Raw genomic sequence first — 22758 nt, forward strand, 5'->3', positions numbered from 1 at the left:
TCACAACTTACAGTTAAGAACCGGAAAAGATCCTCGTTAAAGATCGCCGTTCGACCCTTTTACTCAAACTTCCGTCCAGCGGTCAAAAAATAACGAGCCTCACGCCGCTGCCATCGCGCGATTCGAAAGACCGATCCCAGCGATCATCGCGGCGTAATTTCGAAGGGAACCGCGCGTAAAGCGTTCTCGTAGGGCCTGGTCGCTCGCACGCACACAACATCGCGCGCATCCCGTTCGCCCTTTTGTCTGGCTGCACGCGTGCGGACCTGTCCGCGCGAAAGGGAGAGACTGCCATCTTAAATCGCGTCGAAGGAAACAATGAAGCGACCTGCTCGTCGCGCGTGCCGCGACTTTTCCGCACAGAACTAGGCACGCACGGGTGGTGCCCTTCTGCGATCGACGATCGCGTGGATCGCGCGTTCGTCACCGTGCCACGGAAGAAAACACAGAGGCATGCGTGCCCTGGCGTGCGATCCGCGTGTCCGCGCGAGTTATGTCCGCGAGCCTCTGCTCTCACCGTCGACCTCCGCCTGTCACGCAGACTTGGCCAACTGCACCGTGTTTACAAAGAGGCGCACGAAGCCCGTCTAAGAGCAAGAATGCAGGTCTCCGCTGAAGTGCTCGATCGCGGTTAAAACCCATTCGGCGCATGGCACGTACCCCGCTTCGGGAATTGCCCCCAGGAATTTACGACTGGACGCCGTTAAACAAATGCGGACGAGACGTTGTTCCGTCGCAGGGAATCAGGGACTCGATGGTGGATCGTAAAGGAACGCGTATTTCCATTTTTTTTTTTCTTCCTCTTCTTCTTCTTCTTTCACTGCGAACTAAGAGCTCCCGCGGATAGGTTATTTCGAAACGAAAGGGGGGCACGCAGGAGGTATATAGGCAAGGCAGCGGTGGGTTTCGACGGGACGCCAGAGTTCGTCGTCCGCGCTCCAACACACGTATTTCGATGCGTGTGAACGAGCGTGTGTAGGGGCGGGCGAAACGCGTGCACGTATACACGGGACGGCGCGCGCGGGGGCGCGCTGCTCACGAACGTAACGTAGTCGGACATCGGACGGAGAACTCGAATAGCAGTGTGGTATGCACGAAGGGAAGCACGCAGCCAGACGACGAGGGTACACACGCGCGCGTACATTACGAACTGGACGATCGACTTTTCGCCGTCGAGGATAGAAGGCACTGGCGCGCGCGTACACGCGAGGCACGCGCCCGTGGGAACGCGCCGCGAATCGTATTTCGGTTAGCCGTGGCATTTGGACACTCACCTGAATCGCCATACACATTGAATATGGAAGGTACGGTGGGGCGTTCGTTAGTGAAAACGCGACTCCGTAGGTGACAGAACACAGAGAACACTCGCGTACGTCCGCACGCCAGAGAAGCCTGTGGACAACTGACGGAAATGGCCGAAGAAGCCCGCGAGGTGGCCACAGCGGTCGCGCCGCGCGATTGGTCGACGACGCGCGCCGCGGCACATTCGAACGTACGCGCGCTCACGCTGCCCGCGATTTGCCGGCCCTACAACAACGTCACCGGATGTTATCTCGATTTCGTTCTCTTTTCCATCGACCGCTACGCGGCTGACACGTCGCTGCACGTTTTATCTGATCGAATTAAATCACCGTGCTTCACGTTTCCCAGACGCGTTTCTGCGCTGTCATTGAGTGTCGCACAAATTGCCGGTGACCTTTTCTAATGTACGTAGGCGGCACGATATCTCCTTACGGCGGGACTATCGAGCTGCAATTTTTCGAGCTGATTAAAACTCGCGCCTCCACGACCTCGGGTAATTGTTGTTTACCGACGACACGTGCGCCAGCACGGTTATTTTTGTTTAGCGCCAGGTAGCATTCGAATAAAGTTCGTACGATTAGGCGACAGTCTCGTGAGAACGGGGGTGGTATTACGACGACATTGTAATTCAAAGTTGTTGCTGTTTTATTTTTTCGTAGCCTTCTTTAAATAACAGTCTGTAGAGTTAGTTGGTTTTTAGTTGTAAGACAAATCTTTTAAGTGAACGTGATATACGTCACGGAACATTCCTCTGGTAATTGCACGTTGTTTCCTATGCAATCGTTACACCACAGAATGAAATAATTCAGGGCAGTGATTTTTTACTTGTGTAATAACGTTGGTTCATATCTCTTTAATTAAACGTGCTGTTAATCGTTACTGTTATACGTCTAGATCTAATCCAGCGTTAAAGAACAGTGGCATGTAAGGATCTAGATCCCAGAACTGAACGATCTTCCCAAGAATTCGGTTACTCCAGTATTTAACAGTTTTCAAAACATTTATTCTATGTAAATACATTGTTTGTGCCTTACTTCTGAGAGGGAAAAGAAATGTTAAGTTTAAGTTTTAGACGAGCAGATGAAACACGACGTTCGACGATAATTATTCACGGTTACCATCGCCGCCTTTTCGCCTGCTATTGAAACGTAAAATAAGATTGCCCCAATTCTAAAGACGACGCGCGATCCGCGCTTGTTTCATATCCAAGGAAGGAATTCGGTGTCTGATATGAAACAGAAGATTCGTCCCGTGTGAAACCAACGTTTCTTTTCATTTTCCGACCGCGCACGCACGACATACTTTCTATTACAAGGGTTTAAAATTATATTTATATATAATATTCGAGGAAACGATAAATCACTTTGTTTTTTGACAATATGAGATTCTCTTACATCTATAACATTAGTTATCTTTTTATATATTTATTTATAATATATATATATATATATATATATATATCTCTGTCTCTGCAAATTACGATCATTCTTCATCACCATTGATTTCCTTTTGCCACTTGTACCATCGTCAGAGCTTTCCTTATGAATTACATGTTTTTTTTTTTTAATCTTTCGTTTTTTAAGGCAATGTTATTTCAAGTGTCAACACCGTTTCGCGACCGCGAAATCGGCCGCGTCGAGATCATTTTTACATTATGATCAGCGTACCAAAATGGCGGCATTTCCGTCCTTTCGTATTTTTCTTTTCAGATGGCCAAATATATTGATTAAGTAATTTTTAGCTTGCTGCGCGACTAAAGTCAATCAATTCTTCGCTACCGTGTACAGAAGAATTCGTACAATACAATATAATACAATGCAATAATCGTAACAAATTAACGCGTGGTACGTCCTGTGAAGCTTTTTCTGCGTGTACACGTGTATGTATGTGTGAATGTATATGTACTATGAAATGGCATCGTGTCAACACGTTTTCCAGCTGGAAAAAATTCACTGACGTTCTACGGAACAAACTCTGCTACGAAATCACTTTCCTTTCGGAAAATAAAATGCAATTCTTTCTTTTTTTTTTTCGTTTCATCATTTCTAGCACTTTGCTGCTGAACGTAGTCTGATTGAAATCAATTGGCTGCTCGTAATCAAACAAGTTTAATTCAAAATTGTGCTTAAATTCTGTTCAATATTCAAATAAAGGAGAACACAATAGAATGTAGCTTTATCTCTGTATCGATGCATGCTATGATCTAAGTATATCCGCGTTTAAATTTCCATTAGGTGTTTCTAAGTTTTGTGGAACGTAAAAAGTGTTTAAGAGTAAGTAGCCGGGGAAGGGGAGAACAAATGTAGAGTGTGCAGACAAAAAAATAGTGTAATAAAGTGAAGAAACTACATAAATTACTCTTCTATGGCCTTCAGCTGCCGATTAATTTCAAACATGCTACAGCACTCAACGACTCTCAAGCCTCGAGCTTTCCCGCGCTCGTCGTCGGGCTCCCAGAAAAGATTCCACTCGCTGCGAACATCGTGAACCCTTCAACGAGATCTTTTCTGCGAGCTTCACAAACGGAACACACAACGCCCTAAAAATCTTTCAATTCCCCCTCAACACCCTCGTTATCCCTGAATCGTTCGGAACCGCTACTTATACCTTTAAATTTTGTTTCTCGTCAGTGAGCTTTTATATCCTATTTATCTCTGAACCCATTAACTCCTCAGAATTGCTTCCCATGACCTCGTCGCCGCGAACAAACACAGTATTGCTCTCTTTCTTTTCATTCCCAATCACTCGGAAACCTTACCTAAAACCGTCGACTCGCATTCGCTTATCACCGTTCAAGTACCGTTCGAGAAAGGAAAAACGAAACGTTCTCATATTGTTCTGCTTACACATTATGGTCCCTACAAAAAATACATTACATCTATAAGCGGTTTATATTAATCATTATAATAGTCAATATCTATGTACACAACATTCTTCTTTCCCTTTAATTAACTTAATTCTCCATCGCTATGTTAGAACTTCTTAACTAATACTTAAAACGTTTCCTCCTAGAAACCTCTAATATTATTTTTTTCATTTCCATGTCGTTTTCTTTATTCACCCTTTTAATAAACTATTATAGCTTGGGAATGTGTTACATACAGCAAACGTACTCGTACGATCAATCGATGAACAGAACCATCCGCTACGAAAATGAACGTACGCTAGAATAATTAACGATGAGTACACTAGTGTGATAGATACTAAAGGCGGAGTGATATTAATAATATTAATAATAGTAGTAGTAATAATAATAATAATAATAACAATAATAATAATGCTATACAATAGAAATTAATCGATGACGATAATTCATCTGGCAGAGAAACATTGCATACACAAGGATACTTTGAACAAATCGAACTGAAGAAAGGAATTAATTGTTTCTAACAACATGATTTACGATAAAAACGATATACGAGAGAAAGCTTCCGTAGAAATGTTTAAGTAACACGATCGAAATATTGTGCGGGTCGCGCGCGCGAAATCGTTTCGTTCGAGAACGCTCGTCATAAACCATAGAAATCGACGCGTTTTACATTAGACGACCACCGTAAAATCCTATTAAATCGTATATTTATATTTATGTATAGTCATATAATACACGTAGAATCCCCCCCGCCCACGTGTCCCTTTCATCTCGATTGTTCGTTATAAATCACTCTATTATATTTCTCTATGTACAGTTGCATTGCTTCGGAGGATGCAACAACCCTAACAATCTCGCATATCTCATCATCGACGCGAATGTGTAAATTGAACTGAATATAACTCGACGTAATCGTTAGTTTTAGCTATTCCCTTCTGTTATCTCTTCATCTTTGCGTTTTTGTTGTTGTTCCTGTTCTTTTTCTTCTTCTTCTTCTTCTTCCACCTCTCCCTCTTGCTCGTCATTGTTTGTTTCTTTCTATTCACAGCACTTTTTTCCCCCTTTTTTTTTCATTTTTGTTCGTTTGTAATCCTCGTATATACGAGAGACCAGTCCGACAAAGTTTATCGTTCGACGGAGAGATTCATATCACAAAGTAGGTATATAGTTATACGTAAGTGCTTCGCAATAATTAATCGTAGTTAGATTAGGAGAGATCATCACGGCCTCAAGAACATCTCGAACGATCTACTTCGCGGACGGGTTCAACGAGTTCGCAAACATTAAAATTCCCTCTAAAATATAATATATATATATAGGTAGCGTGTTAACTACACTTCGAAAAATTGACAGTGACGGGCCAAACAGCGTGCGAGATATATTATCGTACAATACGTAAGTGTGTTCCTGTTTCGTAAACGTAAGTAAATGCTGTGACAACGTCAGCACGATAGTACTTTTTTTCTTTTTTTTTTTCTTTTTTTCTTCTGTTACTTTATTCTTTCATCGAGGCTGTGTAAAAATTAACGTTATATCTTCCGTTCATTTAGTTTCTTTATATTTAATTTCTTAGAAGCATCTGTAGAACGGTTTCGTACCCGAAGCGATAGAGAAAAACAGGCTGTCCTCTATATTGCATAACATTCCCGTTATTATTACTGGTTAAAACGTTCTTTTGTAAAATTCCCTTAATTATCATTCTCCACTATCCCTTTTATCGCTTTTAAAATGAAATTGAGCTGAAAGGAGTAACTTTATATTTTTCATTATTATTTTTTATCTTTTTTTTTTTTTGTTCGTTTCTTAGGCTAATATTTCGTTCACTTTGCACTGACAGATAATCCATATCCGTATCTTTCTTCGTAGCTTCCTCTCGATTGTGTGTCAAAGGTGCTCTTAACGCCCTATAAAATTTCTTTTCCTGAGTGAGTTTTATATACTTTTTTTTTCTTCTTTCCTTCGTCTTTGTTCGTCTTTTTTCTTCCTTCGTTCTTTTGTTACATCGAAATTGGATACGAGTGGCTTTCAGGTACAAAACAACAAGTAGACTTCCCCCTAACAACGAGTGAGCTAAACGGTACAATGTATGTGTAATAAGCCAGAACTTGTCCGAGACGAGCCACAAAGTGTTACACGTTTAATCCCAATTGACCCAACAATTTTATTTCATCAGCAATCGTCAACGAAAATCTGTAGCCTTTTTATTTTCATTTTATTGCTTGGAAGCATAATTCACTTTGTTATCTGTTTTATAGAATAGGATAAAAAGTAACGCGCGCGTCGCGACCAAAAATTGCTCGAACGCTTTCTGTTATCCTTTTTTTTTCCCATAAGTAACGCTAACGTTCTCTGGTAGGTCTTAAAGTAGTGTGTCGTAGTTGCAATAATATTTAGAAGAAAAAACATCGGAGATCAAGGTGCCGCTTTGTTGAAAGCGTGATTCTTTGTTCGACATGCGGTTGTTCTTGCAGAAACAGAATGGAAAGAAAAAAGGAATAAAACCTACGCTACTCGCAAAGTGTTGAAATAATTCTATAAACGAGTCAACGTTATTGATTTTCATCTGTTTGTTTTTTTTTGCATGTGTATGTGTGTGTTCGTATGTGTTTCCTTTTCTTTACATTACTACATTAAATTGACTACTTTTTTTTTGTTAATTTCTGAGAAAGCCTAACCACTAGTTATAAAATAAATCGCAGCTCTCGATCTGCAACCATAATGATATTATTCATTATAGATCGTTAACTCTATCACTTACTTAATTAGTTATCTTTAAATATACGTTTGTCTAGTCTTGTATTTCTTAAGGCAGGAATTTTTATATTTACAGTTTAGTCCTTGTTGGCCTTTCCTCCTTTTTTTTTTCTACCGTTTTTTGTTTTCGTTTTAACCGTGCAAGGCTCGCTTCCCCATTTGCAAAAACTCGTATCAGACAAAGAGCATGACGATCTTTCAGAGCAAGCTACAAGATGTCTGAGACGAGCCTAAACATTTCTTTCACCTATTACGTTCATCTATTTATTGACATACATATATATATACCGCATCACTGTAAAAATGTACACCCTAGTGATATTAGTTCCTAAAAATAGCCGAACCGTCCAGACAAATCTGTGGCAAATCATTTCGTACGATAAACGATACCCTTCACGCAAAATATAACCGTTGTAAAAATATTTCCGACTCGCCTGTATGCAAGAATATATTATAATGCGCGTGTGTGTGTATGTGTGTGGCTTCAACGTAATTTAAATTTATATCTGACGATACACAGAACGATGTTAAGGTAATTCTTTGTCTTTCGATCTCTTTAAAAAAGTATATTAGCACCATACATGTATATATACGGATTATAATCCCCCCCCCCCCGTTTTATTTAAAGTCATTCATAGCACTTCCCCCTTCCCCCTGATTTTTCTCATTTTTAGGATTGCACAAATCAATAATGCACGTACGTTGTACATATTAAACCTCTCTTTCTCTCCCCCTCCCCCTCTCTCACTCTCCTTTTCTTTCTTTTTCTACGTATATATATATATCGTGTTGGTTTACCTGTGACCTCAAAACAATTTGCCACAGACTCACACAGTATCACCACTTTGATATATAATTCTTCAATTGCATAGCCTCTAACACGAGTTAAACATTAAACGTTCCGTACATGCTTGTCCGGTTTACCGGTTAATGGCTTTACTTCCGTGTCCGGTTCTTCCATGGCGAGGGGCGCTTGCCTTGTGTCCGGAACGTCGACGTCCATCGCGTTCTTCGAACGGCTTCCCGTGTCCGTCGAATCCTGCGTCTGATTCGACGAGCCGGTGTCCTCCAGGTTCGTCGACTTCGTGGGTTCTGTAGGCGACGAGATTGATGACGGCGTGGGTAATTCAGAGTTCGGAGAAGTGCCGTCCCCTTCTCCGACGTTGTGATGATGCGGTTTTTCTTCGAACACTAAAATGTAAAAATAGATTTCATACGTGAGAGCAGTTTAACGACTGTGACAATTTTTAGCGGGACAACCTCGGCTTAACACGTTCGTTGGGAATTCGTTAATGTGTACTTCGACGTAGACAGTTAATATTGTTTTTCTCGATTTAGTCGTTTAATTTTAGTCGCGATATTAACGCTCGTTGAAACGTTTAAGCGAGCAAAACCGCTAAATGAAGTCATCCGTAGCGGATGTGCTAATGTGTCGTAAAACCTTCGGCATAGGCCATGCTGCTTTCCACAGTTTTATATAGTACGTCATATGTTTTCACGCTAGTACGCATAAAACGTATGAAACAGATAAAATGGTCATATAACGTGATGTACAAACACTTAATACTAACTGGTAACTCGGATATGAGCTCTGCGGGGAAATGGGAAGATGTTACTTACATTTGTCAAGACTGATAATCGATCCTACAAATTCGTTAACAGTGAAAGACGGTGCTTGGTCTTCCATTTGTCTTCTCCTTCTGACTAACCACCAGTCGATGAGGAACAATGCCAAAGCTAAAATCTTAATGCCAGCGCAAAGTCCAACATATCTGAGGAGCGTGAAAACTCGTATTAAAATTGAACTCCGCACGATTTTCATTCGAATTTACTATACCTGTATCTAAACTGCTCGATGTCGTAAAGCAGACATCGTCCACCTTTCTCTCCACAAGTGCTTTTCCAAAGTAAGCACGTAGAGTCGATCAAATTGCCAAATAAAATTGGAGCGGGTATGTAGCCGAAAAGTCTGAAGATTACGAACTGCATACCTAAAGCAAACGATCTCTCTTCTTCCGAGACTGATCTATATTAAAAACAGACAATTGAAATATCCCCAACGATGTAAACATTAAATAACCATACGCGATATAAAAAGGGAAATTACCGTAACACTATCATTAATAGAGGCATCTGAGTGACAGCAACAATAAACGTCATAAAGAAGAGTAAAATTAAGAACGGGAATATAGTCCTACATGGCGAAGTACACGGACCAGCGGTAGCTACTGGCACAACTGTCACCTCTGCAAACTCTGAGGCTGCTGGAGGTAACAGAGTCAAGTTTCCGTGTATACCTAGCGGAAGAAAAAGTACACGCGTTACGGAATCTCGTCTAATTTTCATGGTGCTATTATTTTCATAATAAAATTGCGCTTACATGCACAATTAGTAAAGTTTGATTTGGAACTGAAGGCAGTGCAGCCTGCATGGCAAGGGCTAAAATACGTGAGACCGTTGTTTCCACAGACTGGCTCGACGTCTGTCATACGGCACTCGCAACCGAAGTTGCACGCGGCAGTGAGATTTACTTGGAAGGGCTCAGGGCCCTTTGTGCTGCTGTTAAAGTACGGTATCGTGGTCCCAGCCATTTTCACGTTGTCGCAACCGAGGAAGAACAGGAGGCCGTAGCACACCAGGCATATTATATTCGACACGAGGACGAACTGAACAGCGCCCTTCGGTCTTAATTCTAAACGTTTGAGCAAACATCCGCCAAAGAAGATCCCGATACAGGCACCCGGTATCGCTATAGAGCCGGTGAACACACTGGCTTGGCTCTTCCCTAAGCTGAACTGGGTCTCCAGGTACTTTGGCAGGAACACCACAAACCCAGAGACAATTACTAATTCCATGCATGCTCCTAAACACGTTACTACGTATACTGGATTACACACTAGCCTCCACATGCTTCTGGGAATATCTGAAACACAGACATATACATTTATTCGCACGGCTATCGCTCAACCCTCCTTTTTTCATAAATATTACAATTAGTTTCATCAGTGGTGGAATATCTCGAGATGAAACAAGTAACGCGTCAGAAGTTGATTTCTGCTTGAAATTGGTTTCATTGTCGTATAGATGGCGCCAGTCTTTCATCTTTAATTCTTCGTGGCACGTTGTTGAGAATATGCGTTTAGGTTTATCGAAAACTGACAATTAAAGGGTTTTTTCATGAAATATCGTCGAACACTTACCCTTTACATCCTTTCCATAACCGCTATCATCAAGCTTCTCCTTTTTCGGTTCCTTGCATTGTTCTTTTTCCTTTTGCGCTTTATTCTTCTCGATGATACGTATTTTCTCCTTCTCCCGTTGCAACGTTTTTGGGAAACTGAAGAACGGGATTGCCACTAGAATTAAGAGTAAGCCGCACAGCAGGAAACCACCCCACCACATGCCGACCCATCTATGATCGCCTGGATCTATAAAAGAAAACCAGTCGTTTCATTGAAAACAAGGATCCTACAGTACCCGAGGGAATTAAATCTGACTGCGACTGTCGACTCACCAATACTGATAAATGTTCCAGAAAATGAATCCATGTGAAACGATAACAGATAAGCGCCAAGAAGGAAACCCAAGACTGGTCCAAAAGCTGCCATACTATACATACAACCTGAGAGAGAGGAAACAAACGGCGTTAATTAATAAACGTTATCGTGCATCGATCTTGAATATGTTTCTAGGCACGCGTATCTCCGTACCGATATACAAAGAAGCACTTTCCGGCCGTACGTGATCATCTATGTAAGTAGTACCGAGGGTAAACAAAGGGGAACCACCACAGCCTAATAATAACTGAGCAAGTACAAATAGCATAACAGGACCGGCGTTTGATGGAGATCCCTGGATGCAATTATCGCCTCTCAAATTGTTGTGCGGCGCAAGAGGCGGCGACGATAATCCAGACGACAAACGACCTACGAAAACACAACTATCTTAGTTTCCCTCGCGATACTCCATTAATACTCTGACCATTCGAAAGAAATTATCGAGCGTCCAAATGAGAATGTAAAGAACAGATTTATAACTAGCAAGCAATCGACCAGAACCCGCGTACAGGTATTACGTATTCGCGATCCATCGAGTATATTTACCCAGTCCCATGTCTTGTTCGCGCAACGAGACGCCACGGCAGATGTTGTCCGAGCTGGAGTTGTTCGCGGCCGTCATCAGGTTTGGCTCGGCTGTGAAATGCGGCACCATAAAGATCATCGATCCCAGCCCCATTATGACAGCGCCTGGAACAATAAAACGGATAGACGATCGAGCTTAATCCCTTTTGCCGGCCAGCCAGCTAATTGGCTCGCTTTGCGCTCTCACCGATCGCTATCCAAACGGGTATGTGCCTCCGGCTACCAAGGTAGCTGACGAAGATCACCGTGATGACATTTCCAATTTCGTAGGAGCTGGCAATGACGCCTGAGAGGCTGGACGGGATTTCGAACCTTTTCTCTATGGTCGTGATCACAGAATTTATGTAACCTGAACTAAGCGCCTGTTGCAGCGTGACGAGGAACGACAGGAGGAACACGAACACCTGGAAAATTCACGTGACGGTGGAAACGTCGTTAACGCACTGTTAATTAAACCTTGGCTCGCGGATGACGGACGTCACGTGTAAATAAGACACGATTCGTTCTCGGAACGGCGAAACGATTCGTTGCCAGTTAAGTAGACACTGCGAAGTTTGTGCATCGCGTTGCATACCTTATGTACATATTGGCCGTTTCAAAAGAATTCTCTCTTTTAGATATTAGATCGACTGGAACGGTAGATTTGGTAAATAATTGTACAACGGACATTGCCGTTCAGAATAGTGATAAGCTTCAGTTTTCTTCCAATATAGTAGAATATCTTTTTTATTTTGAATCGAATCGTTAATAGACGCATCATGCTGACCTTCTACTCGAGCAGAAAGTTTTAAAAGATTTTTTTTTATTTCTCAACGAGTTTTCTATAAGTAGATATAGCCAGCATTTGTCATTTCTTTTTTTTTTTACATGTAAAAGGGATGTGTCAGCGATGTACTCGAATTTTTATCGATCGCAATTTTACTTGCGATAACGTCGATTCCTTTGTACATTCTTGCTGTGGAATCGAACGATAATACCCGGTTAGATAATCAGAAGCCTTATCGATTCCAGCATTGTACCCTCGAGTGCATTTTAACTAACGAAGGCAAAACGCTGCATTAACGGTAATGAGAGCGGGATAAAACGTTCCCGCTGATAATCGACGGGGCTGTGTTTAATGAATCGAAAATAAAAACCGCTCGGCTGAATGTACAACTTTTTTTCTGCGCGCGAACACGCAACTGTTCGACGCAACGAGCGGGATCTGGAATTATCCAATTCGAGATTACAAGTAGCTGTCCTTTAATTAAAATAACCGCGATCTTGTTACGTGTCAATCTGTGTGCTAGAAAAAAAAAAGAGATCGAAATGTAGCAATTACAACTTGTAAGAGAACACAAATTAGGTACCAACAGTAGAAGATAAGATCCATTGGGACTGTAAAGTCCACTTCTATGTAATTAATGACTTTGAATGAAAATTATGCTACATGCCCCAAAATTAAGTATTTAAAAATTTGTAAGAAATTCATTAAGTAAAGGGTTGAAACACTATCGTCAATTTTCACCACCGCCTTCGACGACCTCGACACAGTCAGTCGAAAGGGTGGCATGGCGCGCATCGAGGATAAATCAGACAGGATCCTAATTGCGAAACTGGACGATCGGACGACGTGAAATGACGATGACGTCCGCGGATCGTGCTCGATGCCGATGACTTAAAACCTTTCACAGAATGTCAGCGGCATTTCAATGTCGTAGCCTTTCGAACAGTGAGTCACTGTGCCCGGTTGGTACATCCGTGTAGGCCATATACGCGGCTAAGTCGGCTACCGATCGCGGTTCAAATAAATCGCGACAGCGATGGTACGCGATCGTAAGGACGCGCGTCGAGAAAATATAGACGACGTCCACGTACCTTTATCCCCGCGAATCTCTGTATAAAGGCCGGCCTGCAACTCAGGATTCCGCAGTCCTTCGAATCCGGATTAAACGGCGGAGTCTGCGCCCTCTCCTTCTCCGTCCTAGATCGACGAACAGGAAAATCGCAGTCAGAATCGTCCATGGTACCTTGAAGATACTTCGATGTGAAATAAAGAAAGAAAAATAAGAAGCACGCGTGCTGATTCTCGTCTAATCCTTCGACAGTGACCGCACGGAGGTGGAGGAGGAACCCTCGAGGTCGCGTTCCTCTGATTATTTTCCAAATTTCTGTCTCTTCAAATGAGAGGGATTTCAATTGTAAATATTGAAAAGAGCAATAGTTTCGCGTCTGTATTTGATATTTTTGCGTATCTCCACGTGGATTTGATTATTTCTGGCGATCGACTACCACTTAAGCCAATTCGCCGTTATTTTGGACCTCGAGGGAGCACTCGTCTGTTGGATTTCACGGCTCGGTAGCTCCTCGAGTGGCTACTTGGCGTCACTTCAATTCCTTATTTAAAATAAATTCCTGGTTGATCGCGAGCGACATCCCTAAAAGGAGAGTCCGCTCCTCAAAGACAGTTACGTCGCGCGCAATTACTCCGCGAAATTAGAACGCGGAAGGACGGGAGAGGATTCGTTCTTCGCTCGAAGCGGGAAAAAGAATTCTTCTCCGGCGAATTTCGATCGCAACGGTCGAAGGATCGAACGAGACGGTCGATTCTCTCCAAAGGGTAATTATACAGACTGAGACGTTACTCGTGGCTCTTAGCGTTAATCACAATCGTCCATCCCGTTTACGTTATGCTACGTATGATCTGTGATAGTCGTGCAAGCTTTACCTGTCCACCATGGAAGCACTGGGATTCCTGCTGTGACATTTGATGATAAAATCTCTGAAAAAGTGTAAGAAGAAGAAACAGGAAGCATGAATATCTCGTGTGCTGTACGATGCACCATGGATTGCGTGCATATGAGTTAGAACTAGTCAACGTTAAGAACGAGTGCTCGAAACTTCAGTCAAACACAGTGATAATTATTAGACAACAAAAATGTATATACAAGAACATGATAATCAATTTACACGCCGTTTTATATTACATTTCATTCGATAACGACTGTTGAAATTGATTATACTCCTCTTTAACGGAGAATATTTATTATTAACAAAGTTTATAGCGACTGAAAAAGGTTTTCTTATTGTAAATCGTTCCAATTTTGATATTCTTTGGTCTCGCATCCCTTCTTTCAGTCGCTTTGCACTCATAACCGAAGGATCATCCTTGTAACAGGATGAGAGTCCATAACAGGTGTAACAGCCAAAGAGAAAAATCTATTTCGCGGTTAAACGTGTCACGGTCAACGCGGTGCTTTCACTTCTCACGATCTCGATGGTGTTACGCGTTGCAATTTAGACCGGGATCGCTTAGAAACCGATTCCGTATGTAAATCCGCGTTTGGCCTGGCAAAAATGTCCGATTTCATAATAGGAAGGAACGCGCAAGCATTTTCGTCGCTCACTTCTCTAAACGCCTCCCGCTTTCACTTTCTCGTTTCGTTCGCTGACGATTTCTTCCTCCCGTGTTACAACAATCGTTACTCGGACACCAAACGTACAAATTTTCCGATCGATCGCACGAAAAATTAGAAAATCACAGTGAAACAAACGGTGTGCGATGCAAAAAAAAAAAATAAAATTGTGATCTAAGAAAAAAATCTCGTTCGATTTCAACAAACTTCGATTCGTGATCAGATTCCTCCACTGATCAGAGACAAACGATAACAAAATAGAAATCGCATAATTCTTTGCGAACTTCTTTCCAATTTCTTTACATATAAGTTGTGTATTTATATTTGATCAAAGCGCTATTGTACAGTTACCAACGACTTCCTTCAAATGGCCAAGGAACGCCAGACTCGCAACTATAATGCGAAGGCCTCCTCTTTCCTGTGAATGTTGGCAATTCTTACCTATGATCGACGAGGCCTGAACTGGGATTTCTACTGTGACACCTGATGACGGTGTCGTGGGTCAACCTGCTACCAGTCGCTTGGAGCGGGTCCGTGGTCTCGTCTGTGCCCGTGGCCGCGCTCTCCGCGTACAACCCCGTCATCGCGTACATGCTCTCGTTCCGTCGATGCCCAGCATGGTAATTGCTGCCGGACTCGGACCTGGAAACGAAACGCGGAAGGTCACCAAGCAATTTGGAACCGATCCATCCCAATAACTCTCGTTGGCCCTGATTACGCGCTCTCGCCCTCGATCGTCGGACGTTTATGCTCGCGATTAAGCCGCACGAGTTGAACGCGATTGGTCGGAAGAGCGTCAAGGATTGTTTTCATTGCTGCTCGGCTAATTTATTGTCGCGCGTGGACACGGGCAGAAACGTATCGTTTTCTACGTCTAACTCATTTGAATCGACTGAGAGAACAATTTTTTGCATCGAGAATATTATATAAGAGATATAGAATATTATATAATCTTTAATTTCACAGCGAGGATGAATGTTTTTCTGGGATAAATGGTACGGAATTGAAGAGACTGGTGAATGAAAAATAGACTCGAGAAAGTAATCGTCTAGCTGTAAATATTTCCCATGCACAGGCAGTGTGTTTCTATTTATTACACCGGTTTTTACGTCCGTCGTTCAATTATCCATTACAGTGCTCCAGGTTTTTCCCAAACGCCGCGAGAATCCGTAACTATTTCCCAAGCACGGCTCATAATACCAGACATAATAAAACGGGAACCGGCGGCGGGGCAGGAAGTTGGTTTTGCGGGGCCGCGAATGCAATTTCTCGGTTCCTGTCTCGTTAACGAACAAGAAACGGCGAAGAAGACAAACAGAATCCTGGAAGCCCCGGAACGGTGAACCTGTACTTATCTAAACATTACACGTAAGCCCCCGGTCGAAGGATCGTGTTACCGCTGCTACGAAACAGGAGACATCCCCGTGTCATCTGAATTTCTCGTCTTTTCTTCCATCCCCTTCTGGGCTGTCGCCGTCGGGGCGAAAAATCGGCGTAACTGCGTCTACAAGGTTCCCCTGATTTAAATATTAATCCTTCGCGCCTGCCAAGGACAGGTTTCGTTACGACATCCGCTTATAATCTGACACGAGTGGTAACCATCGAGGTATTTCACGCTCTTTTATCGATCCTCTCGAGTATTGTCTATTCTATTCCGTTTTTTTCTTCGCTGATTTATAGTCACACTCGTGAGTATAAAGTTCGTTGAATTTCGTAAAACAGTTAGGAAAATTCGAGGTCTAAATTATCACAGGCCGCTATCACGCGCTGTTCCCAAATTGTGTCGCAAATGGACGTGGTACTTCGCGGAATTCCACGTGAAATCGGGAACGCACGACAGTTTCCTGGCTCTATGGTCGTCGCTCGCGTAACGCATAGAAACTGCACGCACCTGGTAACAGAACTACAGACAACTGTAAAAAAAGACACGACTGGCTCCAATCAAAATTCCCCACCTGTAATTCTCTCGAGCATTCCCAACCCCAAAACACCTACTCGACCCGTCGTATCATCGCGATCGAGTATCGACCCGAAACAGTCATAACCGCGAAGATTAACACGTTCGACGAACCAGAACCTCCCTCGAACCGTCTTTAATCACCCATCGCGTTAACACGCGACGTTGCACGAAAGATTCATATTCAAGCCGAACGGTCTCGTGGCAAGTGCGAATTCTCTCGCGCTTATTACAAGGGGGTGGAGATCTGGTTCACCCCCTGGTTCGTTCCATTTCGAGAAGAGAGGAGAGCTAGAAGAGAGCCACGGCGCATTGTAAACGCTCGTTGAAAACGCGAAGAAAAAGGAGCAGGAATGAAAGAAAGGATGAAAGGAGGAGGCGCGCAAGAGAAGAACCGCGGCCCTCGACTCAGCTGGACGAAAGGAACGGGCGGCGCGCCCGGATTCGAGGAGGCGGGAATCACCTTTTGTGGCCGAAACCACCGCCGCTGCTCTCGTTCCTCTTGTGGCCACTCTCGGATCGTTTGTGGCCAAAGGCACTGGATATGCTCTCGGCGCGTTTGTGACCGCTCTCGGAGCGTTTGTGGCCGATGAAACCGCCGCCGGACTCGGTGCGTTTATGGGCGAACATGCTCGAGCTCGAGCCGTTCCTCTTGTGCCCGCTGGTAGACGCCATCTCACCCCTGTCCGCCACTTCTTCGCGTCCCTCAGCCACGGCTACCGTCCAACCAAGATCGCTCAGTTACGGCTCCGCTGGTGACATTTTTCGCCGGGTGCTCCCGTTTCCTGCAACCAAAATAAAGGTATTATTAGAAAGGAGATCTCGTCAGGACACGGAGGATTCGCTTGGGCTTTTCGTTTCCAACGGTGGGCGCACAGCGACTGACTTCAACCCTCGCAGAGAGAGTCACGTGTGACCTGGATAGCCGCACGATCGAGTTAAGCGTCTTATGCAACTGCGAAGTTTTGACTGAGACAATTTTGTTATCCATTCTTATCGTCTGCTACTTGGAGACACTGTCATGACGATGTGCGAAATTTATTTAATCGTAGTATCGGAATATATGCGAAGAGTTTGATTAATTAGTGAATGCGATAGACGTATGAACCTCTGTCTCAGATGTAAGTCCATTAGAATCTAAATACGAATCATCGTCGATCCGTTATTCTACGACTACTTTGAATTCATTTATTCGTTCCCCAGGGCGTCCACGAAAGAGTCGCGGTTGCCAATTCGGCTCGCTCCTTTCTCCAGGGACGACAAAACCTGCGCGAGCGATTCAAGAAGGAAAATCCGGTCGCGTCGACACCGTTTGACGCGATCTTACGATCAATTGACATCTCCGCATTCAACGGTTCAACGAACCTGCTTCTGGAAAGGTCAGGGCCGTTCACCAACGCGGGCCCCGCGCGCGCGACCAGTAAACGCTGTCGTCTTCGTTAGTCGAGACACCGCCAGGATAACTGTATCCACTTGCTCCTGGCGAGACGAGCCGTGGAAAACTGTTCCGCGCGAGAACTTCGCCGGGAAACGCGAGCGATCGCGACAATCACTGGGAAACAGGATTCTCTGCGCTCGATGGAAAAAGCTACGATGCGTCGATGGTCGCTTGGCTTTTAGTCGATTTTCCGCGATGGACTGATAGAATTTTCTACTCTGCAAACGTAGCGTTGGAGTCGATGGAAACTGGCGATTCGTACGAGAAAGTGTTTTACGCGAAACCGGTTGTGGACCCTTTTTTTTCATTTATTTTATTCGAGCTTATAAGTCGTGGGAATTATCTCGAACCAGGAATCTCGATTCATCGAACGCACGCACCAGTTGCGAATTCGATCGAGACGGATTTATATATTTTAGTAAATCTCTGTGTCTTCGACGCGATACTGTCGAAATCGTGACAAAGTGGGCGGACGGTGGTGCCTCGCGACCAAAGTTTCCAATTAACTTGTGCAATTAACGCGTTGCGTAAACGAGCCACGATTCGTTTCATCCTGTTGAGGACCGAGACGCCGCGGCCATTTCAAAAGCTGTTACACGAATTAAGCGGAACAACTGATCCTCCGCGTGTCGTCGGACAACAGGTCCATTCGATAATAAAAAAGCAGAAAATTTATCCAATCTTTTCCTCAATTTCCATCTCATTTTTCACTTCCATTACTTTTTCAAATTGATTTTATACTCTTGCAAAGAACGACTATAAATCGCCACCATCTTCTGTATCCACTATGCAAAATCGAGTTGCGATCGAACGATTCCAAGTCGAAGCAACTCGACGTGTACGGGCAGAAAGTTAACGTCGAGTTGACTGAATTTAATTTTAAGTTCAAGTAACTCGAGCAGAGCGAACAAGCTTCGATGACGCAATGATGAGGAGCGCGTGCACAGAGAGCGCCAGTCGCACATCCGGTTTCGCCTCCTGCAAAGTACTTGACCGTCGTGTCCCTATCGCTCGAGCAGGACACGTGAGCCGCCTGTTTTTGCACCGTTTCTTCGGATTATCGACCAGCCACGGCCTTGATTTCGTAGCGATGAAAAATTGAAGCGGCTCGGACAGTATACCCCGGCTAACGAATTCAAAGTCAGGGATACACCGTAATGATCGTTCGATATACGTAGGCCAAGACACGCGCGCTTCTGCGACCCACGATCGTATCAGCTGTTGATGCCTCGCCCGGCTTCCGGCGCGCTTCGATCTTCAATCCTTCATTAATTTTCCTAGAGGTTAAGTAGGAAATTTGGTGATTAAAATGCACCACGCGTTTGCATAATCGGTTCTACTTTTTTTTCAGTTTTCTTTGAGACTTTCGTACGACTGTAGAAAGTGTGACGCACTAATGGTGGTCGATTTTAATTGCAAAGGTGGTTGATTCAATTCTGTACGATCGAATTGGTTGGGTTCCAGATGATTCGAGTAGAAATAATTTGGAATTTTTTATTTTCACGTTCGAGTTTTAAGAATTGCGGTACTTCTTGTTAATCCAGGTTGCTGGATCCTAGTTCCAACGGTTCACGAGCCACGACCAGCCGATTAATCGAACACGGTTGTTCAACACGCGGCTCAAGTTCGTTTTTAAGTAGAAACACTGTAATTCGATGTTTCGCAGCAATGATCACTAACTCGATACAAAATAAGCGATAGGTATTATTAGTGATCCATTGCGTACGCGATCTCGAGGGGATTCGTGTATTTATTTGACAAGTAATATGACGTTACAAGTGATGCTTCAGAAAAAAGGGTCAAATTTTATTGCTGCAAGCTTATGGCGTCTGGATGACGTACAGTATCGAACCTGCAACTTTTACTGCGAGCTTTATGCTTCTGAATTCACCTCGATCTGTCTCGAAATAGATTTTACATGAAAAAATTCACGAACCAGCTGATGCCTTTCGAAACGATCCACCGTCAAGAGTCACGGTTTAAAATAAAAATAGAAAGGCAATTTTTATTGGAAAACTGCTTCGAGTGTATCGAATTACACAAACCTAGTATATGAAACTATATACTTGGTGGCTTTTTTGCACAAATAAATGACCTGTTCGATGGTGAATACGATGCAATCTTGCAAATAATGATAAGAAAAATTATTTAATAATGTTATTTGATGTCTCGATAGATCAGGCATGGAATTTTCATGGGAAGTAGGCGGAAAAAGTTGGATTCCTCAGGAGAGCATCTTCTCGACGCAGTTCGAAATATCTGAGACGGCGGTTTTCGATCGACAGCGGCAATATTGCGCGACGAATTCGACGCGCGTCGTATTTCTCAGGGTTTTTGCCAGCCAGGAGTGGAGAAACCTCTCGAGCAAGGGAAACAATAGCTTATTTGCGAAATCGAATAAAGGAACGACGGTGAAACGAGGCGAGCCGACACTCGAGGACTCGCGAGGCCAATCTCGGCACTCTAAGGTTGCACACGGCCGAGTAATTTCAACCCGGCCAGCGGGGGCGAAGAAAAAAGACAGCTGACACTCGAAATAATTACGAATCCGTCCCGTATCGGTTCTCGTTAAGCTCGAGTAAAAAGAAAAAGAGAATTAGTCGAGCGACGTTCGTCGATCGACTTCGATAGACCAATTCGTGAGTTCGATCGAAGAGTTCGCTGCTCTGAAATTGGTACCAACTTCATTTTTTAATTTCGCATTAAAATATTTCCTCGTTTCGTGGATACAATGCATCTATTTCATGATAATAAAATAACATGAAATATTTGCAAATGTTTGAAGCTCGTCTGTTTTTGTCGAACGTGATAAAAAAATTTTTCACAATAATTTATTCTGCTTCGACGCATATTTCTCAAACGATTAAGTATGTTGGTTTAACGAAGAGGAAAAATGGATTACTGTTTCACACAAGACACGGTCGTTTCTTAGCTCGCGTTCGAATAACAAATCCAATTCCTCGAGTATGCCAAGACGAACAATGACCAGCTTTTCGAGCAGCCGCAGCTGCCAAAAGGCTACGAACGCTATGGCACTTAGCTAGAAATAATGCGCGAAATAGTGGAGCACGAGAGCGTGGCAAGTCGCGGAGAGCTTTTGGAATCGTGCGTTACATGTTATCGTTTCAAATCCTGATCTACGCGGGTAATATACAGCGCGGGCATGCGGGTGAGTAACGTTTCGCGTGTGTGTGCGAGAGTACAAGGAACCCAAACAAATGTGAACGAACTTTCGCAACGCGTGCAAAAACGTAACGCGAGAACGATCTGAAAAGCATTGTCGATCCGCGAAAAATGATTTACAACGCGTCGCGCCATTTTTCCATTGCCGCAACGAATGAAAAGTGAAAGCGTCCGTCCTGTGATCTTCGTCGCAACGAAATCAGAATAATACACGGTCTGCGGTAACAATGTCTATTCAATAGATATTGTTTCGACGAGCAACGCGTTAATTACGAATTACGTGCTCTCACGCCACGAGTCGCGACCTAATAATCTCCTCGCGATCTTAGAACCCTCGGAAGTGCCGGTGCACCGGAAGAGGAGCAATGAACTGAGCCGCGTACCGTTAAAGGATCAACTGATCCGTCGTTTTTCGACCATCGTTGCTCATGGTTGCACGTTCCACTGGTTACCTCTGTTCCTTCTTGCTGGAACAATGCAAAGACCGCTCGAAAAATTTCTTTCAGACAGAGAGTATTGCATAGGTTCGACCACTGATAAATTCTAATTAAATAGCAGCAGACATTTTAACACCCATCTATGTTTCAATTGAAGCATTTTCTTTAGAATAAAATATCCTTGTGCGTTTTCAATAAATGGAGCTTTAAATTCCATTTGAAAACCCGAAAATTGCCTTGGTTCCCTTATGTAAAAACAACGTGGAGTTTAAAACGACGCGTAATGCATTAGCGTTCGTTTCTCAGACGTTCCTCTGGATTACGAGAGCCGACAGAAATATTTGATCGCGTTGCATCGCGTCCTTGCTACGCCTCCGCCCGCGCGATATCATCTCCTCCTGAAAATTGCCACGAGCAGACGCTCGTTTATTCTCACGTGCGTAACCAATTTCTGATGGCGATCATAAAACGACAGATGTGTGCTTTGTTACGCGAGCGGATGACTGAAAAGAGTTAACGAGACCAAGCGCGACGACTGCACGCGCCTCTAATGTCAACTTGGAGGTCCTCGCGACTGTGAAGGAAACGCGGCAGGGACTGTCGAAGCGGCGCGTGGCATTTTTCCTCGTAACCCAGTTCTTTGTGCAACCTGCAACCACGTCGATCCATTATTCCCGTAGCACGAACCGGCATCGCGAGAGCGTCGTCGCAGAACCGCAGGATAAGGCCGCCGATATATACGTACATACTCTGTGTCAGAAACTATTCGAGCCGCAAATGAACAGCGAAATCTGTCTACGTCGAAAACCAGAGAGACGAACGTGGATGGTGTCTTTCGATTCGTATCACACTCACGCGTTACTTCTTTACCCAAAGCGTCGCGCAATACGCGAACACACGTGCAAAGCTTCTCTTAAGGATACACCCTCGTCTTCGAACAACTTCGTAGTACACGCGTAGTCTTTGAGAAATGCGCAGATGCACCTGCTCGTTACCACCCCTAACGATGTCTGACGAGTCGGGAATTTACTTCTGAAAGAACGATCGGGAGAAGGAACGCGGACTAGGTATCCCTCTGGTTCGAAATACCCTTTACGTGGTCGGTTGGAACGAGACGTGCAGAGCTGAAATTGGGCGAGAACCAGCGGACGAAACGCTGACCTAGTGCCCAACCCATCGCCAGCAGGCTTGAAGACCTTCCAGCACGCGACGGGCCATTCGATCCCCCCGGTTGCACACGTGAGGATGGATGGATGGACGGATAGCGAGCGGCGGCCGGCT

General features: G+C 44.0%; 3 protein-coding genes and 1 long non-coding RNA gene across 8 annotated transcripts in view; 1 reads left to right on the plus strand and 3 right to left on the minus strand.

Annotated features, from left to right (window-relative positions):
- Positions 1-1419, minus strand: part of LOC143424630 (PRL-1 phosphatase) — a 44040-nt gene extending 42621 nt beyond the window's left edge. Inside the window, exon 1 of the mRNA XM_076896810.1 lies at positions 1275-1419. The gene's annotated coding sequence lies outside the window, so the exon portion shown is untranslated. The remainder of the gene's footprint in view (positions 1-1274) is intronic.
- Mrpl41 (mitochondrial ribosomal protein L41) overlaps positions 1-22758 on the plus strand; it is a 186772-nt gene that overhangs the window by 91077 nt on the left and 72937 nt on the right. The window lies entirely within an intron of this gene.
- Positions 6161-7388, minus strand: LOC143424940 (uncharacterized). Its single transcript, XR_013101986.1, has 2 exons — positions 7000-7388; positions 6161-6878 (listed from the first exon to the last, which is right to left on the minus strand). It is a non-coding gene; the product is annotated as an uncharacterized LOC143424940 (long non-coding RNA).
- The window catches only part of LOC143424939 (solute carrier organic anion transporter family member 3A1-like), a 41623-nt gene continuing 26278 nt past the window's right edge, over positions 7414-22758 (minus strand). For 2 of the 3 annotated variants that reach the window (XM_076897338.1, XM_076897339.1), the window contains exons 2-15: positions 16883-17204; positions 14904-15104; positions 13775-13828; positions 12925-13030; positions 11255-11471; positions 11029-11172; positions 10636-10851; positions 10440-10547; positions 10126-10353; positions 9306-9848; positions 9033-9222; positions 8763-8951; positions 8546-8697; positions 7414-8116 (exon numbers count right to left, since the gene is read on the minus strand). In XM_076897338.1, coding sequence (XP_076753453.1) covers positions 7818-8116; positions 8546-8697; positions 8763-8951; positions 9033-9222; positions 9306-9848; positions 10126-10353; positions 10440-10547; positions 10636-10851; positions 11029-11172; positions 11255-11471; positions 12925-13030; positions 13775-13828; positions 14904-15104; positions 16883-17094 — 2859 coding nt within the window. In that variant the 5' untranslated portion in view covers positions 17095-17204 and the 3' untranslated portion in view covers positions 7414-7817. The remainder of the gene's footprint in view (positions 8117-8545; positions 8698-8762; positions 8952-9032; positions 9223-9305; positions 9849-10125; positions 10354-10439; positions 10548-10635; positions 10852-11028; positions 11173-11254; positions 11472-12924; positions 13031-13774; positions 13829-14903; positions 15105-16882; positions 17205-22758) is intronic. The other variant, XM_076897340.1, reaches the window with a different exon arrangement.

This window comes from Xylocopa sonorina, chromosome 6 (genome assembly GCF_050948175.1).
Source record: "Xylocopa sonorina isolate GNS202 chromosome 6, iyXylSono1_principal, whole genome shotgun sequence".
In the NCBI taxonomy this organism is placed as follows: domain Eukaryota; kingdom Metazoa; phylum Arthropoda; class Insecta; order Hymenoptera; family Apidae; genus Xylocopa; species Xylocopa sonorina.